The sequence below is a fragment of the Muntiacus reevesi genome, chromosome 18 (assembly GCF_963930625.1).
Source record: "Muntiacus reevesi chromosome 18, mMunRee1.1, whole genome shotgun sequence".
NCBI classification, from domain to species: Eukaryota; Metazoa; Chordata; class Mammalia; order Artiodactyla; family Cervidae; genus Muntiacus; species Muntiacus reevesi.
This window is the reverse complement of record NC_089266.1, coordinates 35,229,376-35,253,132: the sequence shown is the minus strand read 5'-3', so window position 1 is coordinate 35,253,132 and position 23,757 is coordinate 35,229,376. Positions and strand designations below refer to the sequence as shown.

The window sequence follows — 23,757 nt, the reverse complement described above, 5'->3', positions numbered from 1 at the left end:
CATACACATCGTTATGAAGCAGAGTTCCCCTAAAATCAAGTTCCTCACCCAAATTTATTATTAACCTTTCTATCCAAAACTTTCATTTTCTTGTCCCATACATGATCCCCCTCAAGACAGAGAAGGATCAGAGAAAAGGGGGGGGGGGGGATTGTGACTGAGCAGGACCCTATGAGGGCTTCCCAGGACAGATCCCCACTCTCCTGACCCCTACCTGCCTTGTTTGTAGAAAACCTTTAGTCTCTGAGGCCTTCCCAGAGCTCTAAAGAACACATTTAACGGGAAGAGAGAAAATGCAGAAACAAAGGGAAACAGTTAAGCAAAACGAAATAATAATAGCTTACCCATTAAACAAAGTCAAAGACCTTTAGTACCTCCTCAAGGGTTACAGAAAATATTCTGAGTCATATCCTTTGAACTGTTTTGCAGATACTGAAATCCCCATCAGGTGAAAGTAGTTAACTGGATGCTGACTACAAGCACGTAGACCCCAGATAGGTTGGAACCAGAAATTTGATGATGCTGACCCCCAATTACCTCACCACCAACCAATCAGAAGAATGTCCACGAGCTGACCATGCACCCCACAAACCTCTCCACCACATCTTCCAAAAACTGTTGAGTACTAGCTGCCTAGAGAACTTGCTTGGCCTTAGAGCAAACGCTGTACTTTTCTTCATGACAACCTTGTGGTAGATTGACTTTACTGCACCCAGGTGAGCAGACCCAAGTTTGGTTTGGTAACAGTCATAATTGATTAAATCATTAGTTTCTGGTGATTGATTCAACCTCCAGCCCCTCTCCTCTCCCCAAAGGTCAGGTCGATTGGATGGAAATTCCAACCATCTAATTACTTAGTCGGCTTCTCTAGAGACCAGCGCCCACCCTTAGGTACTTTCCAAAGAGTCACTTTATTGACATTAAAAACATTTTATTGCTCTTATCATTTAGGAAATTCCAAGCATTCTAGGAGTTCTGTATCAGAAATGGGAATGGAGACCAAATACATATTTATTAAAAATCACAACATTAATATATCTATTAAATAAATTGAATTTATAGTTAAAAACCTTCCAACAATAAAAACTCCAGGTCCAGAGAGCTTTGCTACCAGACGTATGGGGGCGAAATAATACCAGTTCTACACAAAACCTTCTGGGAACCACAAGAGAGAAGACCCCCCCAGTTCGTTTGATGAAGCCAGTCTTACCAAATCACTGAAGCCAGGTAAAAAGATGCCTAACCAGGTTCGTTTATCCGACGCACAGCCTGCCAAACACCGAGATGCCGAGGTTCGTGGTAGAGGAAGGATTTACCCACAGTGCAGCCAAATGAAGAGAACAAATCTCAGCTCTACCTCCCTCGATGCGAGAGGCTTGGGGTATTTATAAGATGCAGCTGGGAGTGGGGAGCGTGGGGAGCATAAGGAGCATGGAGAAAGGGGATGGAGATGAGCAAATGTTCAACAAGTACCATTCTGCACAACGGACCTCAGGCTTCTTCATGGGACGCACGTCCAGGGAGGGGCAGCAAGTCCAGGGAGGGGCAGCATGGCACGTTCTGAGGCTGACGCTCCTGGCCTTCTGACCTCAAAAGGTTACTGCACATGCGCACGTGCCCAGCTGGTCTGTAGGAAGTTCCTACCAGTCTCAGCAAACTCTCGCTTGAACTGGAAGCACCTGACTCCAAGTTTCTGAAAAAACAACTTGGGCAAACACCTTATTGTTTAGGCTACATGATGCTTGGAGGACATGCAAGTTTTTGCAGAACCAAAGCAAGCCTACTGTATAGCACAAGGAACTCCAGTCAAAGCTCTCTGGTGACCTAAATGGAAAGGAAATCCATAAAAGAGGGGCTATATGTACATGTACAGCTGATTCACCTTGCTGTAGAGCAGAAACCAACAGACGGTATAAAACAACTACACCCTGATAACAATGAATAATAACAAGAAGGAGATGTGCTAGAACACCATTTCCATATGCAATCACATGCGGCAAAAAAATCAGCCCTGGCCCATTCCTCACACGTCATACAAAAATCAACTTGGAATGGGTCACAGACCTAAATGCAAAATGTGAAAAAATGGGAATTCCCTGGTGGTCCAGTGGTTAGGACTCAGTGCTTTCACTGCCATGATTCCTGGTCAAGGAAATAAGATTCTGCAAGCTGTGCAGCCAAACACAAAAAAGGGAAAAAGTAAAACTTGGAGAATAAAGCACAGTAGAGAATCTTTGTGAGCTTTTGTTAGGCATAGGCAAACACAATTCATAAAAGAGAAGTATATCTTATCATAATTGAGAACTTCTGCTCTGCTGAAAACACCGATAAGAAATGAAAAGATATCCTCACTTCCTGAGACCTTGCTTGTTGAGACAAAGTATTTGCAAATCACATATCTTAGAAAGGTCTTATATCTAGAATATATAAAACACTTTCAAAACAATGAGAAGCAACACACACACACACAAATGGGCAAAAGATACTTCCCCAAGAAAGATATACAAGGCTCAAAGAAGGACATGAACAGATGCTCATTATAGTCAATAGCAAAGTGTAAACTAAAACCATGATGGTATACTTCTATATACCTACTAGGATGGCCAACACTCCCCGCCACCAGTCACCCCATCTCAGCCAGTTGTACTGGCGAGGATGCATCACAACTGGAACCCTCCTCAAAAAAAAAAAAAAAAAAAAAATCAGAAACTGGAACTGCTAGTGAGAGACTGAATCGACACAAAGGCAATGACCAGAGTCATATAAAGAAAGAGAGCCATGACCTACAACTTCTGAAGCAACCAGCCAGAGAAGGCAAACCACAACCTCTGCAGCAATTGGACCCAAACAGTCAAGACTTGGTCAGTAACTGCCAGCTTCCCTCTCTTTTGCCCCTGTTTCCAATTGCAGATGAACCAGAGAAAGACATACTTGCTCCCCTAACCAATCACACAAGATGCCCCACTTCTATTCAGCTCGCCTACAACCTTTCTATGCCAACAGCTTCCAATCAAGAAATACCTGAAATCTTCCCTTTTTTTCTACTATAAAGCTTGCCAAACATGAGTGATAAGGGCTGGTTCCCTTGCTATATAGTAAGCTCTGAGTAAACAGCCTGCTTGTTCTCATTTGGGCAATCTTTTGTTTATTTCCTCACTGGTGGCAATGCAAAATGATAACCACTATTTGTAACTACTGGGGGGGTTTCTTATGAAGTTAAACATACACTTACCATATGATCCAGCAATCTCACTCCTAGGTATTTATCCATGAGGAAACAAATTTCCGTGTGCAAATCTTTATAGTAGTCTTATTTATAATCACCCCAAAATATAAACAACCCAATGTCCTTCAAGTGGATAATGGAACCCTGTTTCAGCAAAGAAACAGAGTAGAGGATGATCCTTTCAAGCATGTCATAAGTTTCCTGAAAAAAATCCACTCTCCTAAGGAATGGGATGTCTACAGAGGCTGGTGAACACCAGATATTGAGGTCTTCTGCCACTACTTATTTCACCAGAGAATTTCTGGGGCCCCAGTGGCTCTAAGTTCACAAAAGCTTCCTGTTGAAACATCCAATTCGAGATTGTACATTCGTTCTCTGAAAACTATTTGGGTGATTTTAAAGTAATTAATACAACTTCCCTTTATCTTTGAAGTGGATTCCCTGGGACCATAGAGGATTCTGTGGAATTAGCATCAGTATCCTGGCATCAACCATCCAAGAGTTGGCAGTAGTGGGGAGGGTGAACTCTTTGCTCAGGATCAGCGTGTAGCTGGTTACACCACCTTTGTTCATTTTGTTGTGTGTGTGTGTTTACATCACCTCAGTTCAAACTATCCTGGATAGGTCCTCAAAATGTAGCATGATGATCAATTAGGAACACCCCTGTCCCTTACATTCTAGAGGAAATCTCCTTATACTCCTCAAATTTTCAAAGCCTAGAGAAGTCCAAAAGATTCCCTAAATTTATGTGGATGTCTTCCACAGAAGACTCAGTTTTGTCTCAGTATAACTCTGGCCTCTGACCCCAACTCCCAACATGGGGATGGCTCCTGAACAAACTTAGATGCAAAATTTGGCTCACATCAGATCACATCACATCAAGTATTTCAGAACATTTATGGAAGGTCCGGAAGGTTTACTGGAGGAACCACATCACACAGCACAGAATACTCAGCAATCTCTTTGACCTTCTGTCCCCTGCTACCTTTCTCCCATGACTGTTAGGAGCAATATTTATAATCAGTTAAGTTACATAGCTGGGTCCCACTTTGATGTACTAATACTTGTAAAATACAGTGGAAACATAGGTTAAGGTTCTGATACTTTCTTCCACAATTTCAGCTGGCCCTACTCTGCTTGAGCCTTAGTTCTGGATTTCTGAGCCACAAAGCTTGGGACTGGAAGAGACTCCTGTGCATAGATAATGGCTGTGGAAAAAGACAAGCCACGCCTGTCCCTTTGTGGCCAATGTGTCACCTGTTGACTGTTTGCCCTAAAACCCTGGTTAGCCCCTGTCTGAATTATCTCAGGGTGACCCTTCTTACTGTGTATGTGTATTAGTTGTTCAGTTGTGTCCGAATCTGAAACCCCATGGACAACAGCTCATCAGGCTCCTCTGTCCATGGAATTCTACAGGCAAGAATACTAGATCGGGTTGCTGTTTCCTTTTCCAGGGGATATTCCCAACACAGAGACTGAACCCAGGACTCCCTCATTGCAGGTAGATTCTTTCCCATCTGAGCCACCAGAGAAGCCCATCCTTCTTACTACATCTGTGTTATTTGTTAATGCTTCGCTGATTGATCAGTTTTCTAATAGCACTTCCATGGACTTGGTTCAGTCTTCTCTTTTCAACACTTGGAGTTTCATTCTGCAACAAAAGAGATAAGCAAGGTTGGTAACTGGTACTAATAAAGGAGAAATAGCTGAGTAAGGGGTTTCCCAGGTAGCTCAACTGGTAACGAATCCATCTGCAATGCAGGACTTGCAGGAGACATCTTTTAGGACCTAGCTTCAGAAGTCATATGCCATCACTTCTGCCATACTCTATTGGTTACAAAGACCAACTCTGAAACAATCTGGGAGGAGACTATGCAAAGGCATGAATACCATGAGGTATGGGTCCCTGGGGGCTGCTCTGGAACCTGGCTACCACTGTATACCCTCTGGCCCCTGATAATTCATATTCTTCCCACATGCCAAATAAACCCATCCCCTCTCAAGGCACCCCAAAATCTAATCCCATTATTGTATCAGCCTGAAGTCCAGTGACATGAAAGTCACTTAGTTGTGTCCAACTCTTTGCAACCCCATGGACTATACAGTCCATGGGATTCTCCAGGCCAGAATACTGGAGCAGGTAACGTTTCTTTCCTCCAGGGGATCTTCCGCCCCAGGAATCAAACTGGGGTCTTACTGCATTGCACACGGATTCTTTACCAACTGAGCTATCAGGGAAGCCCTGAATTCCAGAATTCCATCATCTAAATCAGGTTCAGGCATAGATGAGGCTTCTCAAGTATATATCCTTAAGCATTGTTTCTCCAGTGAAATTCCTCTCCTTCTGAAGACCTGTGAACTAAAAAGGAAGTCAGCTGCTTCCCCACCTCCCCCATCCCCTATACAACGGTGGAAAAGGCATAGGGTAACCTAGTCATTCCTATTCAAAGGGGGAGGGGAGGATCTCCCTAGTGGTCCAGTGGTTAAGACATCCTTGATTAGGCAATTAGATCCCACATGCAGCAACTAAGAGTTCATTTTTTAAATTCTAAAAAGAAAAACAGAACAAATAGAAAACCAAAAGTAGGGAAAATGTCCTGGGTTTGCCTTATTTTTTTAAGCTGCACTGTGCTGCATGTGGGATCTTAGTTCTTGCCTCTCTGCAGTGGAAGTTCAGAGTCCGAACCACTGGACCACCAGGGAAGTCCCTCAATCACACTTTTAAACTGCAAGAAAATTATTAGGCTTGTGCTATTGCTACAGGTAATGACTTTTATCCACTATATTTCAATTTTTCTGAATTTCATTTAGAAAAGAAAACTGGAACTTCATTTTTGGGGCTTCCCTTATAGCCACACTTGATTATAAGTTACTGCTTTTATGATAGCATTTGTCTTATAACCTTGAGTCTTGCTCAAGATTAAATTTTTGAGATTACGAAAATAACTCAAATATCTAAACATTTGAAAAATTCTAAAGGATGTAAAAAATGAAAGTCTCTTCTACACCTTTTCCCACTCCATAGAAATAATCCTTGCTAATACTTTGATGTCCACTCTTTCAGCTATTTTTCTAAGCTTATTGTGGACACATATTATGCTCATTGTTGACAGAGTTTTTAAAGTTTGAGGAAAATTTTTGTCCTTGGAGAGGACACCCCACAAATATCTGTATTTTACTTAATGCCTGACTTACTAAACATATATCTATAAACAGAACTTTGAAAAATACATTTTAATATTAAAAAAATTTTTATTGAAAAATAATTGCTTTACAGAATTTTGTTTTCTGTCAAACCTCAACATGAATCAGTCATAGGTATACATATATCCACTCCCTTTTGAACCTCCCTCCCATCTGCCACCCCATCCCATCCACATTTTAATATTTACATTTTAATATTTAAACATTGATTGCAGAGTTGATTAAATTTCCTTAAAAAATCTAAACTGCAATTACAAATTTAATATGATGATTCTTTGGAATACACTGTAAATAGTACAGAAAAGAATCACAAAGGCAATGATTAAAAGATTTACTGTTGTTATGCTGCTGCTGCTAAGTCGCTTCAGTCATGTCTGACTCTGTGCAACCCCACCAGGCTCCCCCGTCCCTGGGATTCTCCAGGCAAGAACACTGGAGTGGGTTGCCATTTCCTTCTCCAATGCATGAAAGTGAAAAGTGAAGGTGAAGTCACTCAGTCGTGTCTGACCCTTAGCGACCCCATGGACTGCAGCCCACCAGGCTCCTCCATCCATGAGATTTTTCAGGCAAGAGTACTGGAGTGGGCTGCCATTGCCTTCTCCTGGACTGTCGTTATATCTGTTTTCAAACACCAATATCATGGATTTAATTACTTCGTTGGTTCTCTTTGTTCTTGTTTTTTTCTAGGAATAAGATACTTTCTTAAGGTTGTTAAAATACTTCAGATATTTTCTTGGTGTCACCAAAATCTTGCCAGATAACGTCATTCCCTCCAAAGAATATTGTCTCAGATCCTCAAATGCACTGAGGCTACAGAATCTCAGGCTTCTCAGCAGACTGATTCATGCTTGGGCCTCAAAGCTTGTTTCTCCCAAGGAGCTATCTTTGCTCCAGTAAAACTTCTCCTGTTACTTCAAAATTTCATTTTCTACATAAGTTAATTTCTGCAATCTCTCTTTCTCCTCTGAAATGATGGATTCCTTTAGTTTCACTTGGCCAGAGTTCTGGAACTCCTTATTTTGTCATTATGATAAATTGACTTATGTGTGCATTACTAATATCTTGTTATGGTTAAGAGGGTTGTCTAGTGCGTTCATCTCCTGGGAAGGAGGACTGTCCTTGCTTCTCTTTAGGGAATGTGGCTAACTCAGCATCTCAGGACTCTCTTTCTCCTTGGTCACAGAGTGTGAGCGCCAGTGTTGGTTAAAGGGTTGGACCTCCTTTCCACCTGGTTACCCTGGGCAGCCAGATGGGCTGCTCTGTCTTCTCTGTTCTTGGGACAGTTTTTATTCTTTTCCTGGGACTACCTGTCACACAAATGCTGTGGTGACCACATCTCCTTGACCTTTCCATCTCCCCTGGCAACCTTAAGCTCGACCGCTAGCAGGGGTGAGCCAACTTGGGAGGCACGCATGTGCGTGCGCGAGTTTGTGTGTGTGTGTTTGTGTGTGTTTAGATGGAGGGGGCTTCCAGCCACACCCGCCATCTGTCTGCTGGGCCATACGTCGATTCCTTCTTCCTGCATGTTTTCTGCCCAAATCCTCATCTGCTTGTGCCTACCATCTTCCTCCCACCAAGATACTGGTTTGCTCGCCCTACACTACCCCCGCCAGGGCCCCGCCTTCTCGCGATCAGGGCTTAGCTCTGGGAGGCGCGGAGCTGGGGGGCCCAGAGCGTGGCCAGACGCGGTTGGTTGGAGATCTGCCACCCACACCCTGAACTTCGCAAGGCTTTGGAGGGGCGGGGTCTCGAGCCCGGTTATTTGGCGTCCTCTCTTCTTCCCCCTCAATAGGGGCGAAACGTCTTTGGGCAAGATGGGTCTCTACCGCGTCCGCGTGTCCACCGGGTCCTCGTTCTGCGCGGGTTCCAATAACCAGGTGCACCTGTGGCTGGTCGGCGAGCACGGGGAGGCGGCGCTCGGATGGCGCCTGCGGCCGGCGAGGGGCAAGGTGAGCTGGTCCGAGCCGGGCGGGGTGCGCTGCGCCCCTGGCCCCCAGGCCCGCGAGTCCCCGAGAGGAGACGCGCCCCAAATGGCCTCCAGCTTTCCCGGGCGGCTTCTGGCGCACGACCCCCGCCCAGAGAGCGCTCGGAGGCCGCTAAGTAAAGCGCTTTAGGGCTGGACGCGGCACACAGCAAGCGCTCAATATGTTCCTGCCGCCCTGCCTATTTGGAATTGGGATAGTCCCGTGGTTCCACAGAACTCTGTCTTTTCGGAAAACTCCGGGGTCCTTGGAGTGGACATCCGTCTCCTGTTTCCTCTTCTTAGAAGCTGCTATTTCAGATCTTCTGTAAGGTTGCTAGATCCGACCTTGTAGGCTTTATCTCCGGGATGGAGCGGGAATGGGGACGCGGGAAGCTGGGGAGGAGGAAAGAATCCGACTGGTGCGAGCATTCTGATTTCCCGACCCACCCTCTCTCCCATCACATCTACCTGGCATTCGTCCCTGGCTCCTGTTACTTTTTGCCTCTGCCGATCCCCAGATTCCCATCTCCCATCCGGCTCTCCCCAAGACCCCCAGACCCAACGTTTATCCCACGGATGCTTCAGAGACCCGTGCTCACGTGAGGTCCTCCCCTTTTCCCACCTCCCGAACCAGTCCTCTTTTCTCCCAAGTGCACTCGCGCCTCCGCCTCTTTTCGTCTGCGTCTAACCAAAAATCCAGCTTGGTCCAGTTCATCTCTTAGATATTTCTCGCATCCGTGCCCTGATGTCCATCCCACTCTGACCACCAATGGCCCCTCGAACCTACTACATCACCTTCTTCCTCTTCGCCCGCCTCATTGCTCCAGCCCCGGCTCTTCCAAGCCTTTCTGCAGTCAGCGATTTCTTCCCAATACATTCCCACCCTTAAAATATCCCCCCCCCCCCCCCCCGGGCTTCCCTGGTGGCCCGGTGGTAAAGAATCCACCTGCCAATGCAGAAGACTCAGCCTCCATCCTTGGTCCGGGAAGATCCCACACGCCTCCAAGCAACTAAGGCCCTGCACCACATCAATGGAGTCTGTGTTCCAGAGCCAGGTTGCCACAAGTGCTGAGCCCTGGTGACAGGGTAGGGGGCGGGGGGACGCGGTAACTGTCTGGTCACCAGTGAGCTCGTCCAGGGCGCAGCCCAGTGCTCCACACAATCAGTGACTTCGGGGAGTCATGCCCCTCTCCATCTTCTGTCCCCCACCTCACCCGGGGCCGAGGAATTCTATGACCGAGAATGGGGTCGTGGAACCAACTGCTTGGTGTGTGCGCCCGCTTCCTCTCTGGCTCCTTTTGCACCCCTTTGCCAGAGGCCCAGGGGGAAGGGCATCCGGGGCTCATCCGACGATCCCTTCCAGAGAGCCCCACTTGCGGATCCTCTTTTGTCGCCGGCAGGAGGTGGAATTCCAGGTGGACGTGTCCGAGTACCTGGGGCGGCTGCTGTTTGTGAAACTGCGCAAACGGCACTTCCTCTCGGATGACGCGTGGTTCTGCAACTGGATCTCCGTGCAGGGACCCGGGGCCAGCGGGAACGAGTTCAGGTTCCCGTGCTATCGCTGGGTGGAGGGCGACGGCGTCCTGAGCCTGCCGGAGGGCACCGGTGAGCAGCGGGGAGCGAGGGGTGGGGGGGGCTTGGGAGTGTAAGACCCCCGCGGCTGGAGAGAAGTTAAGGGGGAGGGGAGAAGGGAGCGTGGCCTTTGGGGTCACAGAAGAGGCCGGATGCAGCAGCTGGCACAGGGCAGTGGAAGCTGGGAGACGGCAGAGATGCTGAAGGGTTGGGGGCCAGTCAGAAGGGTGGGCTGAGGGTCCCCTGACAGGGATGAGGAGAGGCTCTCAGGAGGAGCCTCATAGCCCTCGCCCTTCTCCCCACTTTCAGGTCGCACGGTGGTCGATGACCCTCAAGGTCTGTTCAAGAAACACAGGGAAGAGGAGCTGGTAGAGAGAAGGAAGCTGTACCGGTCAGGCCCATCCCTGCCTCCTGACCCCACCGGGGAGCTGCTGACCCTTCCCCAGTACCAATGCCTGGTTTCTTTTCCACCGCAGGTGGGGTAACTGGAAGGACGGGTTAATTCTGAATATAGCTGGTGCCACAATAAACGACCTTCCTGTAGATGAGAGATTTCTGGAGGACAAAAGAATTGACTTTGAGGTCTCGCTGACCAAGGGGTAAGAACAAGGCAGGCCGGGTGACAGGGCTGTTTCCTGGTCCAGTGGTCAGTCCAGGCTTATGGACTTCATAGGGCTGGACCAGCCCAAGAGGGATGCACGGGGTTGTAAAGTTTGATTCTGAGAATAACAAACTCTTCACCCATCCTTCCTCAAAGGCTGGCAGACCTAGCTATCAAAGACTCTTTAAATATTCTGACTTGCTGGAAAAGTCTGGATGACTTCAACAGGATTTTCTGGTGTGGGCAGAGCAAGCTGGCTGGTTAGTACCCCTACCCCAGTATTCATCCCAAGACCCTTACTCCCAGATCCTACCCATTCTAGGGAACTAGGGGTGGGAGACCAGAGGCCTGGTAGGCTGGGGTCTAGTGGGGATGGTTTGGTGGGGGTTGGAAGGACCAGGAGCTCAGATCCCACAGCAAGCTCCACAAATGCCATCCCCAGAGCGGGTGCGGGACTCCTGGAAGGAGGATGCCTTATTTGGGTACCAGTTTCTCAATGGCACCAACCCCATGTTGCTGAGACGCTCCGTTCGCCTTCCTGCCCGCCTGGAGTTTCCTCCAGGGATGGGGGAGCTGCAGGCCGAGCTGGAGAAGGAGCTCCAGGTGAGCACGTGAGAGCCCTCAGGAGACCGCACAGAGGGATGGGGGTGGGGTCAGCGTTTGTGCTGCTGCCGGGTTCACTGTAGACCCAGCCTGCTGCCAGATGGCAAGACGGAATTCCACAGTAGAAATCTTGACTGATCCTGGGTGACCCTCCATGGCTCTCCTCTCCTAATGAGAACAGCATGCTGTGGAGGGAGAGAATGTGATGGGTGACAGAGTCAAAATGAAGAGCTATAACTGGGGATTGAGGGAGAGTGTGGAGTAAGAGAATCAGGATCAGGGCTGGGGATTTTGATGGGGTCAGCGCGGAACAATTCAGAGAGAAAACTCGGGCGATTTTACTAGTGGTCCAGTGGTAAAGAACCCTCCTTCCAAAGCAGGGGACATGTGTTCAAACCTTGGTCAGGTAACTAAGAAACCGCTTGCTGTGATGCAACTAAGCCCGCATGCCACAACTAGAGAAAGCCTGGGTGCTTCAAGAAAAGCCTTAGTGTTAATGAGTGTTAAGAGCCTTAGTATTACCCAGCACGGCTCCCCCAAGATAATAGTACATTTGAAAAAAAGAGAAAACTCATGAGACTTAGGGTGAGACAGACTTGAGCTTGAATCTTGGCTCTGCTGTTTTATAAGCTGTGTGACTTCAGGCAACATATCTATCCTCTCTGATCATCAGTTTCCTCTTTCATAAACCTGGGGCTAATTCAAGTGCAGCTAAGAATTATATGAGGCCATAAATACAGGAACCATTACCCAGTATTAAATTACCTGGTATTAAACCCAGAACCAAGTTAGTTCTTTCATCCTTTGGGGAATCAGGGCAGGAAGAGATGCCTTATGTTGATGTACCCCTTTCCCTCTGCCCCCATCCAGCAAGGGACGCTATTTGAAGCTGACTTCTCCTTGCTGGATGGAATCAAGGCCAATGTCATCCTGTGTACCCAGCAGTACGTGGCTGCCCCTCTGGTTATGCTGAAACTGCAGCCCGATGGGAAACTCTTACCCATGGTCATCCAGGTGAGAGGACGCAGGCAGTAGGGGAGTGGCAGTGGTCAGATAGAGAATGCTAAGTGACTTTGGAGAAAGAGGGAAGCGTTTAAACATGCAAGGGGCGCGGGAGTCTGCTGTGTGCTGGCCCTCACCCCTCCCTTCCCCCCACTCTTGTCCACGCTCCAGCTCCAACTGCCACACAAAGGGTCCCCACCCCCACCACTTTTCCTGCCCACGGATCCCCCGATGACCTGGCTCCTGGCCAAGTGCTGGGTCCGGAGCTCTGACTTCCAGCTTCACGAGCTGCACTCTCATCTCCTGAGGGGACACTTGATGGCTGAGGTCATCGCTGTGGCCACCAGGAGGTGCCTTCCATCTATACATCCTATGTACAAGGTAACGCTTTAAACTGCCTCCCCCCGCCCCCAGACTCTCTACCCCACAGTGAGGTTCCATCTCTGGAGGCACCTTCTCTGTGGAACCTCAGCGTCTGGGGAGAAAACCAATAAAAGACAAGTGAACAAGACTTGAGAGCGTGGCTTATCACTTGCTGAGGAGATAAAAGTGACTCCCGGATGGGGTGGGGAGCGGTGGAAGGGTGAGGGGTGTGGAGTGAGAAATCTTACACTTTTTATGTATAAAGCACAGTTACATATAGAGTATATGAACAGAATACACAATGACTCAGGATTCCCTCCAACAAGAGGGAACCGTGCAAATAATATAGAAGACTTTTCCAGTCAGTTTTGAAGTGTTCTCAAATAGTAGTAACACAGAGGCCAGTTACAGGGGCTCAGGTCAACAAGAGCAGCATGGCTTATTACAACTAGAATAGGGTGTTCATCCATTAAGTTTTCTTGAGAGTCTCTGACGTGGCAATAAAAAGCCATGCTAGATGCCAGTGCTAAGCCAGACAGGCAAGGTCCTAGTCTTTGGGGGTTTTCATTTCCATTAAGGGCTAACAGACAGTATTGTAATAGATCAGCTGTGATGAGTCCACTGCAGAGAATCAGAGCAGGGTGATGTGATAGTGAGTTTAGACTGGGTGGTTGGGAAATGCTCCTTTAAGGAGGTGGAAGAGAGAATGAAATTATATGGATGGACTTCCCTGGTGGTCCAGTGATTAAGAGTCCCTCTGCCAGCGCAGGGGACATGGGTTCAATTCTCGTTCAGGAAGATGCTGACGAGTAAGCTGGTGGGCCGCAACTACTGAGACCACATGCTCAGAGCCCAGGCCCCACAACAAGAGAAGCCATCACAATGAGAAGTCCCTGCTCCCCAAAAGAGAGGAACTCCCCATTGCCTCAACTAGTGAAAGCCCGAGTGCAGCCAGGAAGACCTAGTGCAGCCAAAAATAAATAAATGATAAAAAGAAACTACAGGGAGCCAGTCATAGGATGAAGAAGGGGCATATTGCTCTAGGCAGAGGGAATAAACAGTGCCAAGGTCTTGAGGCAGGAACAAGCTTGGTGTGTTTGAAGGTCAGAAAGAAAATGAGTGTAATGGACAAAGGGGAGGGAACTGGGTGGAGTTCTGGAGGTAGTGAATCAGATCATGTTCTGGGGGAGGCAAAAAATCTTATTTTTTTATATAAAGGATATATGTATATAGAGTACATTACAAATGGCATGTCTGTAGCACAATGTCATGGGGCAGGTGAGAGTACAAAAAAAAAATCTAAGAAGCCTCCTTAGAGAAGTGATAATGAAAAAAAGGTGGAGAAACATTGAGCTAGACCTTAATCGGTCTTACATGAAGAGAAAAGGAGAATGGCTTCCTTCAATTATCAAAGGACATTATTGTCGAGAGGCCACTGGACTTCAGTCTGCTTTTCCTGAAGACTTTTTCCTGAAGACTTCCCTGTATTTTAGCCCGTATTTCCCTCAGGGGCCAGCCACAGCTGTCTTCTGACCCTGTCCTTCCCCACTCCTCTCCCTCCAGCTTCTCATTCCACACCTGCGATACACCATGGAAATTAACATCCGGGCCAGGACTGGGCTGGTCTCTGACTCCGGAGTCTTCGACCAGGTAAGAGGAGAGGAAGTGGGATTCACGCTCCCTCTGGCCTGAGGGCAGGTGGATTTGCCTGACCTTGCTGTCTTTGCTTCTCAGGTGGTGAGCACAGGTGGGGGCGGCCACGTGGAGCTGCTCCAGCGAGCAGGAGCCTTTCTAACCTATAGCTCCTTCTGTCCCCCTGATGACCTGGCTGACCGGGGGCTCCTGGGAGTCAAGTCTTCTTTCTATGCCCAAGATGCCCTGAGGCTCTGGGAAATTCTCTCTCGGTGAGGTGGGAGGAAGGCAGGGGTGGCGGTGGGGGAAGGCTGGGAGAAGAGGAGGTCTGTGCCCCAGCCAGGGGGCTGTGGGCCCTGGCCTGGCCACGTGGGTAAGGAGTAGAGGGCCTGGGGGCTCTGTGCTGTCAGCCTCCACTCTCCCACCCTGACCCCTCCGCTGGCAGCTACGTGGAGGGGATTGTAAGTCTCCACTATAAGACGGACGAGTCTGTGAGAGATGACATTGAGCTGCAGGCCTGGTGTCGAGAGATCACTGAGATCGGGTTGCTGGGGGCCCAGGACCGAGGTAGGATGAGCCCCAAGACTCCAACATGTGACTCCTCCCTAGAACTTCCCCAGAATCCTCTCTACTTCTATGAAACCTTCCAGAAGCATTTCCAACCCCTATGAACACACCCAAAGCTTTCCCAGACTCCTTTTCCTCTCAGCTAGAGGTAGGTCTCCATCCTGTGCAGGGGGAGCCCCTCTAGGTCCCAGATGCAGTGAGACCAGTGCTGCTCTCCGAGAAAAAACAAAACAAACAGCCCTGATTTATAGCATTTGCCCATCCCCATGGTGTAAAAAGTCCCACTGTGACTACCAGGGTGATGTCAACTGGCTTGCTAAATACTTGAACGTCTGACATCCTTGGTCCCTGTGAGCCAGTGTGAGCTGTACCAGGACCCCACTGACTGGGACCCTCCCAAAAGTCTCCCTGCTTCCACCACCCCAACCCACACTCAAGTCACTTCCCACCATGGTTACTGAGAGCCCTTGGTCTCCTCACCTCTCTTGTTCTCCTCCTCAGTTCCTATGAGCTCTGCCTCTAGCCTTGGCCTCCCAGCTTCTAACTCTCCTTATCCACTCTACAGGGTTTCCCGTCACTCTACAGTCCAAGGACCAGCTTTGCCACTTTGTGACCATGTGTATCTTCACCTGCACTGGCCAGCACTCCTCCACTCACCTGGGCCAGGTACTTATCGCAGAGGACCAGCTGGGCACTTGTGCCTGGAGTGGGGAAGGGGGCCATGTGCAGGTGGGCTAAGGGATTCTCATGCTTAGCAGACAGTGAGTTTAGATATTTGCCCTTTGTAGTTGGACTGGTACTCTTGGGTCCCTAACGCACCCTGCACAATGCGGCTGCCCCCACCGACCACCAAGGATGTGACACTGGAGAAAGTGATGGCGACACTGCCGAACTTCCATCAGGCTTCTCTCCAGATGTCCATCACTTGGCAACTGGGCAGACGCCAGCCCATCATGGTGAGAGCTAGGCGCTGGGTCCCGAGGAAGGGGGCAGGTACAGGGAGGTGTGGGACTCCAAACTAAGGGGCAGTAAAGCTCTCAGCTGCCTTTTCTCTCTGTCCCAGGTGGCTCTGGGTCAGCATGAGGAAGAATACTTCTCAGGCCCTGAGCCCAAGGCTGTGCTGAAGAAGTTCAGGGAGGAGCTGGCTGCCCTGGAAAAAGACATCGAGATCCGGAATGCCCAGCTGGACTGGCCCTATGAATACCTGCGGCCCAGCCTGGTGGAAAACAGCGTGGCCATATGAGCACCCCCAGCCATGGGTTGTTTCAGCCCTCTTCCCCCAAACCCCATCCTGTTCCCAACCTCCACCTTCCCCCAAATCACCTTTCCACTGTCCACACCCACCATAAACAAATCTGACTTTAGATACACCACCTAAGGAAGTTATTCCCATTTCTTCCTCCCCGCCCCTTCCCTTCCTCCTTGATCATTCAGATCGCCCATTGAGCAGGTAATAGCCACATTTATACAAACAGTTTCAAGAATAGAATAGGGTATAATACGTATTACTCCATACCTTTAGAATCAAGTATGACTTTGAACCTAAATTGAGTTTAATGACAAGAAAAATGGCATTTTAGACTAAGGAAAGAAAAGAATTTAGTCCAAACTCCTAAATCAAGGGCTTCCCCGGTGGCTCAGTGGTAAAGAATCCACCTGCAATGCAGGAGATGCTGGTTTGATCCCTGGGTGGGGAAGATCCCCTGGAGGAAGGCATGGCAACCTGCTCCAGTATCCTTGCCTGGAGAATCCCATGGACAGAGCCTGGAGGGCCATGGTCCATTGGGTCACAGAGTTGGACACAACTGTAGTGACTGAACACGCACACATGCATCCTAAGTCAAATACTGGCAGAAGGATATACAGCATAACTTTTCAACTGGGTGGGATTCACCACTTGTTCTGAAACCAGACACAACACGAAGCAATTAACATTAACACAGCAGTTCTCACAATTTTCATTTCATGACTCACTCAGTTAGAAAATGATCAATGGAAGGAAACTGGTTAAACTACAAAAACTACTCTCAGCTGGAGGTATCTGGCCTGTGTTTTGCCCAAGGGATCCTTATCTGTAACCCATTTGCACTTCATCAGTTGGGAAGCACCAAATAAAAATGATTAGCTGGAAAAGTACTAAAAATCTCATTATTTTAACAAGTGACAACAAAGGAGTCAGTAAAATCCAACTTCTGTATCTGATTAAAATTTTGGAAAAATAAACTAGGAAATTTGATTTCTTAATATGATTGTCTGTGGATATTTTAAAATAGAAACTAACAGTAAACATAAGCCAGAGTGTTTCCTTTACAGTACGATCAAAGTTGTTTCTTGCTTCTGATTCTGTTTTGTTTAGCAGAAGACATATGGGTGATGCTTGGTCTGATCCTTGAAGGAAGAATAGGAAATAAACAGTGGAGACGTGGGAGTAGAATTTAATGATGGGGTCTATCTCAGTTCAGTTCAGTTGCTCAGTTGTGTCCAACTCTTTGCAACCCCATGGAATGCAGCACGCCAGTCTTCCCTGTCCATCACCAACTGGAGCTTGCTCAAACTCATGTCCATCGAGTAGGTGATCCCATCCAACCATCTCATCCTCTGTCATCCCCTTCTCCTCCTGCCTTCAATCTTTCCCAGCATCAGGGTCTTTTCCAAGGGGTCTATCTAGGAGAACCCAAAGGGGCTTCCCTGGTGGCTCAGATGGTAAAGAATCTGCCTGCAGTGCAGGAAACCTAGGTTTGATCCCTGGGTCAGGAAGATCCCCTGGAGAAGGGAATGGCTACCCACTCCAGTATTCTTGCCTGGAAAGAGGGGCAGTCTCCAGAACAACGTGGTTCACGTCAGGAAATTAGGCTTGACCATTAGGAAACAGCCACGAAGAACTGTAAGTAAGGGTATGACAGGGTCCTGGAAGTCACAACCACAGAGGCATCCCTTCTCCTTGGAGGCCACACCCCCTCTCCATAGAGGCCAGAGAGAGGTGGGGGAGACAAATTAGGAGTATAGGATTAAAATATAGAAACTACTATACATGAAATAGATAAGCAACAAGGATTTACTGTAGAGCACTGGGTATTACACCAAATATCTTGTAATAGCCAGTAATGTAATGTAACCTACCAAAAAAAAAAAAACCAACCTGGAATCACTCTACTGTACACCTAAAACTAACACAAGATTGTGAATCAACTAAACTTTAATTAAAAAAAACAGTATGCTTGCCAAAGTTGTCAGTCCCCCAAGGACTGGCACTATATGTACTTCAAGGATAACAAAGAAAGATAATTTTCTTCAGAAAGGAGTATCTTTGAATTTGAGATATTACAAAGGTCATGAAATCTTCCAAGTTAAACAGAGTGTCTATTTTGTTTAATTATAAGAAATCAATGAGCACTTGTAAAAACCTAAGATGACAAAGTGGCAGGACTTCCTGGTGGTCCAGTGGCTAAGACCCCAAGCTCCCAACCTAGGGGCCCTGGTTCGGTCCCTGGTCAGGGAACTAGATCCCTCATGCTCACGGGGCAAGAGTTCACATGCCTAAAGGGAAAAAAAAGATCCTGCATGCTGTAACAAAGATGGAAGACCCCTTGTGCCGAAATTAAGCCAGCGTAGCCAAATAAATGAATATTAAAAAAAAAAAAAAAGGAAAAGTGCAAAGACTAACTGGGCTGGGGCTAGATAGAGATAATACAAAATTGACAGTGTTCTATTTGTTTAGTTTTTAAAAAATTTCTGGCCATGCTGTGAAGCATGTGGGATCTTAGTTCCCCAAGCAGGGATGGAACCCACATCCCCTGCAGTGCAAGGCAGATTCTTAACCACTGGACCACCAGGGAAGTCCCCTAGATATGTCTTTTTAAAAGGCTAAAACAAACATCACTTTCTAAATTCTCTATACTTGCTTTATAGGTCAGAAAAGTTACACCACACTATTATTTAAAAATATATAAAAGTGAGAAGGAAATGGCAACCCACTCCAGTATTCTTGCCTGAAGAATCCCATGGACAGAGGAGCCCGGAGGGCTACAGTCCATGGAGTTGCAAGAGTCGGACACGACTTAGTGACTAAATCATACATGTGTTCAACTAAATTGGTGCAATTTAAATTTAAAAAATCTTTATAACCTAGCTCTTATAATTATTAGATAAAATTGAAAAATATGTGTGGTTATGAGTTATTCCATTTATACTATCTGGGTAGAAAGTTTTAAGATGGCATATATTTCTGACCCTGCCGCTGGGAAAGGCTGAAGGCAAAAGAAGAAGGAGCCAGCAGAGGAGGAGGTTGTTAGATAGCACCACCAACTGCATCCCCTTGAATTTGAGCAAACTCTGGGAGATGGTGGAGGACAGAGAGGCTGGTGTGCTACAGTCCATAGGGTCACAAAGAGTTGGACATGACTTTGCAACTGAAGGCCAACAATTTTTCTAATGAATGCTGATTCTCAATATGATTATGTTTTATGGTAGTAGTTTAAGCATACTTTCTAAAATTTTTTTTTAAGTTTTTATTTATTTATTTATTTGCCTTGCCAAGTTTTAGTTGTGGCATTTGAGATCTTTACTTGTGGCCTGTGAATTCTTAGTTGTGGCATGTGGGATCTAGTTCCCAGACCAGGGGTAGAACCTGGGCCCCCTGCATTGGGAGCACGGAGTCTTAGCCACTGGACCACTAGGGAAGTCCCAGTACTTTCTAAAATTCTTAATTGCTTATTTGACCTTAATCTAAATCAAAGTTGAGGAAACTGAGTGGGTAGTTTTATTTTATATGGAGGCTACTAGTGAAATTAAAACTTACAGAACAGAGGAAAGAAAGCATGGTCATTGTACAGCTTCCAGCTATCTTCTTGAGTAACATATATATATATATTTTTTTTTTAGGAGAACCAGTAAAACTCATTTAAAAGAACCAATAGTTCCCATGTGCTTCCCATGTGTGCAGTTAAAGAATCCGCCTGCCAGTGCAGGAGACTTGGGAGATTTGGGTTCTATCTCTGGGTCAGGGAGGAGGAAATGACAACCCACTCCAGTATTCTTGCCTGGAAAATCCCATGGACCAAGGAGCCTGGTGGGCTATAGTCCAAGGGGTCGCAAAGAGTTGGACACGATGCAGCACACACACACACACACACACAATGCTTCCCATACTGACGAATTTCTTAGTCTCAGTGAGGGGAGAAAATTCTGGGTCCTATAAGGGGACAGAGTGTGAGAATGGGTGGGACATGTATTGGAACTAACCCAGCATTCTTATGTCTCTGGGTCTTAGTTTCTTCCTGTGCAAAATGCCCAGGTTTTATGGCATCTAAACTTCCTTTATATCACCCAGAACTGTACCTGGCAATTTACTGCTCAATTTATGAAGCTATTAGAATCACACCCACATGTGACACAACATACTGAACTCAGAATCTCTGTTAAGCCCACATATATCAACAATTTCAGCTTGATGTAAAATAATGCTCCTCTTCCCTTGGCTGGCTACCCTCAAAATTTGCTTCCCAGAAAAGTCCTTGGAATTGTGTTGATAGTTATAAACAAAATATCTCTGATCTTCTCAACATGCAAACTTTCTCTTCCAGAATCTGGTATGCACTTAGGTGTGGTTTACATTTACATGTCACTGGTTCCTTTCTGAGGACTTGCCCTTGTTGAGGAGGGGGTCCTGAGGAGAGTTGCTTGTTGGTTTTCTTGCGTGGGATCTTCCTCTAGTGAGGTGGCTCCATTGTGTCTAAGCCAGTGAAAAGGAAGGGAGGGGAGGTTCATCTCTAACAGGACCAATGCCAGGAGCCGACTCCCTTTCTTGGATATACACTTAACTATGGAATTTCACCTAACGGGGAGAGTATAAAATAAAGTTCCTATGAACTTTCTTTCCAGGCAATAACCCAACTGACTAAGTAATATAGCATGCAATGATAACATAACTGTTTTGGATACGAATAAACATTCTATTACATAAGAGTGTTTGAAGCAAAGCATTTGGAACTTCGCTAGCAGCTTCTTATCTTCATAAAAATTATTTATTTCTTTTTGGTTGCGCTGGGTCTTCACTGCTGTGTGCAGGCTTTCTCTAGTTGTAGCAAGCGAGGATTACTCTTTGTTGTGGAACATGGGCTTCTCAATATAGTGACTTCTCTTGTGGTGGAGCCCAGGCTCTAGGGTGCATGGGCTTCAGTATCTGCAGCTCAAGGGTCCCCTACATTGGCAGGTGGATTCTTACTCACTGGGCCACCAGGAAAGTTCACTAGCAGCTTTTTAAAAGCAACATTAGGTGGTGGTCAACTCTCAAAGAGCAGAGGAAGGAGAGTAGTGACTCTCCACATTTGGTGAGGCTCCCAGATTTCTAACCTATCCTGCGACGGGGAGTGAGTCTGAGGGAGAATTATTATCTTATTGTAAATCCGGGTCTTCCTCTAGTGAGGTGGTAACACCATGTCTAAGCCAGGGAGGAGGAGCATCTTCAGGAAAAGGTTAATAAGGACTTTCAATCCACTTCCTCTTGCCAATTGGAGGCAAACCAGTCATTCAAAATTCACAGCTCTCACTGGGGAAGCAGGGTGCTTAGAAAGTTGAAGCACCAGTGTTTCCCTGAGGGTGAGAAGTAGTCCAGGCTGGCGGAGAGCATTTAGACATTCCTTTTTCCACCCAGGATCTGCCCTCCTGACCTAAACTGTTAGAACCTATGTCAGAGAACCAAGCTAAGACACTCAATCCATTGGCCATGGTGGTGCAATTCCAGTCATGACCCCAGAATGGATGCTGGGGCTCAGGGCACCCAGCTTGACTCTGATAGACATGATCTCCTGGTAACAGTGTTAGAAACACAGATATCTGGGGACCAAGCTCAGAACAAAGTCCAGAAGCAGAGGCTAGGAGCCAGAGAAACGTGGTGCTGAGCTAGGGCCAGGATCTGAGAGGGAGAGAGGGGGCCACTGGGCATTGTGGATCAGAGACGCAGCATCCCAGGGCATAATGTTGGTCTCTATGAAGGTAAATCCATCCTTAACTATGAGCTGAAGAGAGGCATTTGTGACTGGGGAGGAAGAGTGTGTGTGTTAGTCACTTAGTGGTGTCTGACTCTTTGTGACCCCATCAACTGTAGCCCACCAGGCTCCTCTGTCCATGGGATTCTCCAGGCAAGAATATTGGAGTGGATTGCCATTTCCTTCTCCAGGGGATTTTCCTAACCCAGGGATTGAACCCAGGTCTCCTGCATTGCAGGCAGATTCTTTACCGTCTGAGCTATAGGGAAGCTGAAGAGAGGCATTTGTAACTGGGGAGGAACAGTAAAGCCAACAAAAGGGGCCAGTCCTCTCCACCCCATCTCTCCTGCTCACCCTGACCTTGGGCTATAGATGCACACACTCCTGATGCCTGAATTTCCACCATTACTTGGACTTCTTTCTTCTCAGTTAAGCAATTCCTGGGGTTTCCTCCTGGTCCATTGGTTGAGAATTCGCCTGCCAACGCAGGGGACGTGGGTTTGATCCCTCGTCTGGGAAGATCCCATATGCTGCGAAGCAACTAAGCTGGTCCACCACAAGAACTGAACCAGTGCTCTGGAGCCCATAGAGCCCCTGAGCTGCAGCTACTGAAACCTGAGCTCTGGAGTCCATGCTCCAAAACAAGAGAAGCCACCACAGTGAGAAGCCTGCGCACTGAAACTAGTAGCCCCTGCTCCCTGCAACTAAGGAAAGCCCACGCAGCAACGAAGACCGAGCACAGTCAAAATAAATAAATACATCTTAAGGGGGAAAAAAGAAGCAATGCCTCCATCAGTGATGGACAATGTGCTTCATCTATGAGAAGTGAACCTGACTGCTTGAGTCCCAGGGCATTTAACCATCCTGCCCTATATCATTTAATTATCTGCCCTATTTAACCCTGTCCCCACTTAATTTTCTTGGGTTCCAAAATCACTGTGGACAGTGACTATAGAAATGAAATTAAAAGGTGCTTGCTCCTTGGAAGAAAAGCTATGATAAACCCAGACAGCACATTAAAAAGCAAAGACATCACTTTGCCAACAAAGATCTGTCTTGTCAAAGTTATGGTTTTTCTAGTAGTCATGTATGGATGTGAGAGTTGGACCACAAAGAAGGCTGAGGGCTGAAGATCTGATGCTGTCAAACTGTTGTCCTGGAGAAGACTCTTGATTCCTTGGACAGCAAGGAGATCAAACCAGTCAATCCTAAAGGAAATCAATCCTGAATATTCATTGGAGGGACTGATGCTGAAGCTGAAGCCCCAATACCTTGGCCACCTGATGCAAAGGACTGACTCATTAGGAAAGACCCTGATGCTGGGAAAGATTGAAGGCAGGAGAAGGGGATGACAGAGGATGAGATGGTTGGATGGCATCATCGACTCAATGGACGTGAGTTTGAGCAAACTCCGGGAAATGGTGAAGGACAGGGAAGCCAGGTGTGCTGCAGTCCATGTGGTCACAGAGTCAGACAGGACTGAGCGACTGACAACACCTGGGAAGCCCCCATCTTCAAAGATAACCGACAAGCCCAGGAGGCTCTTTAGCCTACTTTGAGCTTTGTGCGCCCCCTGCTGACCACCAAGCAGCACTAGATGGAGGAACCTCGGGGCGCCCACAAAGCCAAGAGAAACAGGCTAGCTGTGGGGACTTCAGAGCTGGCCTAAGAACTCTGAACACTTCCTGCCTCCCTGTGAATAAAACGAGAGTGGCCAGAAGGGCCTGAATTTTCCTTCTGCAGTTTGTGGATGGGCTGGGGACTCTTACACAGTGATCACAATCCTGGGGCAAAATGACGACAGCAGCATCATGCATTTATTTTATATATACATTTTTACATTAAAAAAAAAAAGTTTTCATTTTTCAAAAATTGAGTGACTGAATAGATACTTGAAATCCCAGAAGGAGGGATGGAGTCCCTGATGGACTCAGAGGCTCCTACTTCCTACAGTCTCTCCATCACAGGATTACAGAAGAGTGGTGGTTAAGAACACAGGCTCTGTTAGGTTCCAGTCCTGGAAGAAGGAAGATTGAAC

The 23,757-nt window shown here is 47.2% G+C and overlaps 1 protein-coding gene and 1 long non-coding RNA gene across 2 annotated transcripts in view; one reads left to right on the top strand and one right to left on the bottom strand.

The window, feature by feature from the left end:
* Positions 1 to 978: 978 nt before the first annotated feature.
* The window catches only part of LOC136148955 (uncharacterized), a 101,464-nt gene continuing 78,685 nt past the window's right edge, over positions 979 to 23,757 (bottom strand). Inside the window, exon 4 of the long non-coding RNA XR_010659612.1 lies at positions 979 to 4,877. This is a non-coding gene — a long non-coding RNA (uncharacterized lncRNA). The remainder of the gene's footprint in view (positions 4,878 to 23,757) is intronic.
* ALOX15 (arachidonate 15-lipoxygenase) lies at positions 6,623 to 16,917 on the top strand. Its single transcript, XM_065908672.1, has 14 exons — positions 6,623 to 8,379; positions 9,794 to 9,998; positions 10,275 to 10,356; positions 10,442 to 10,564; positions 10,723 to 10,826; positions 11,009 to 11,169; positions 12,040 to 12,183; positions 12,343 to 12,552; positions 14,098 to 14,184; positions 14,269 to 14,438; positions 14,612 to 14,733; positions 15,299 to 15,399; positions 15,522 to 15,689; positions 15,797 to 16,917. The coding sequence occupies exons 1-14, from the start codon at positions 7,843 to 7,845 to the stop codon at positions 15,974 to 15,976; spliced, it is 2,394 nt and encodes a 797-aa protein (XP_065764744.1). The 5' UTR covers positions 6,623 to 7,842; the 3' UTR covers positions 15,977 to 16,917.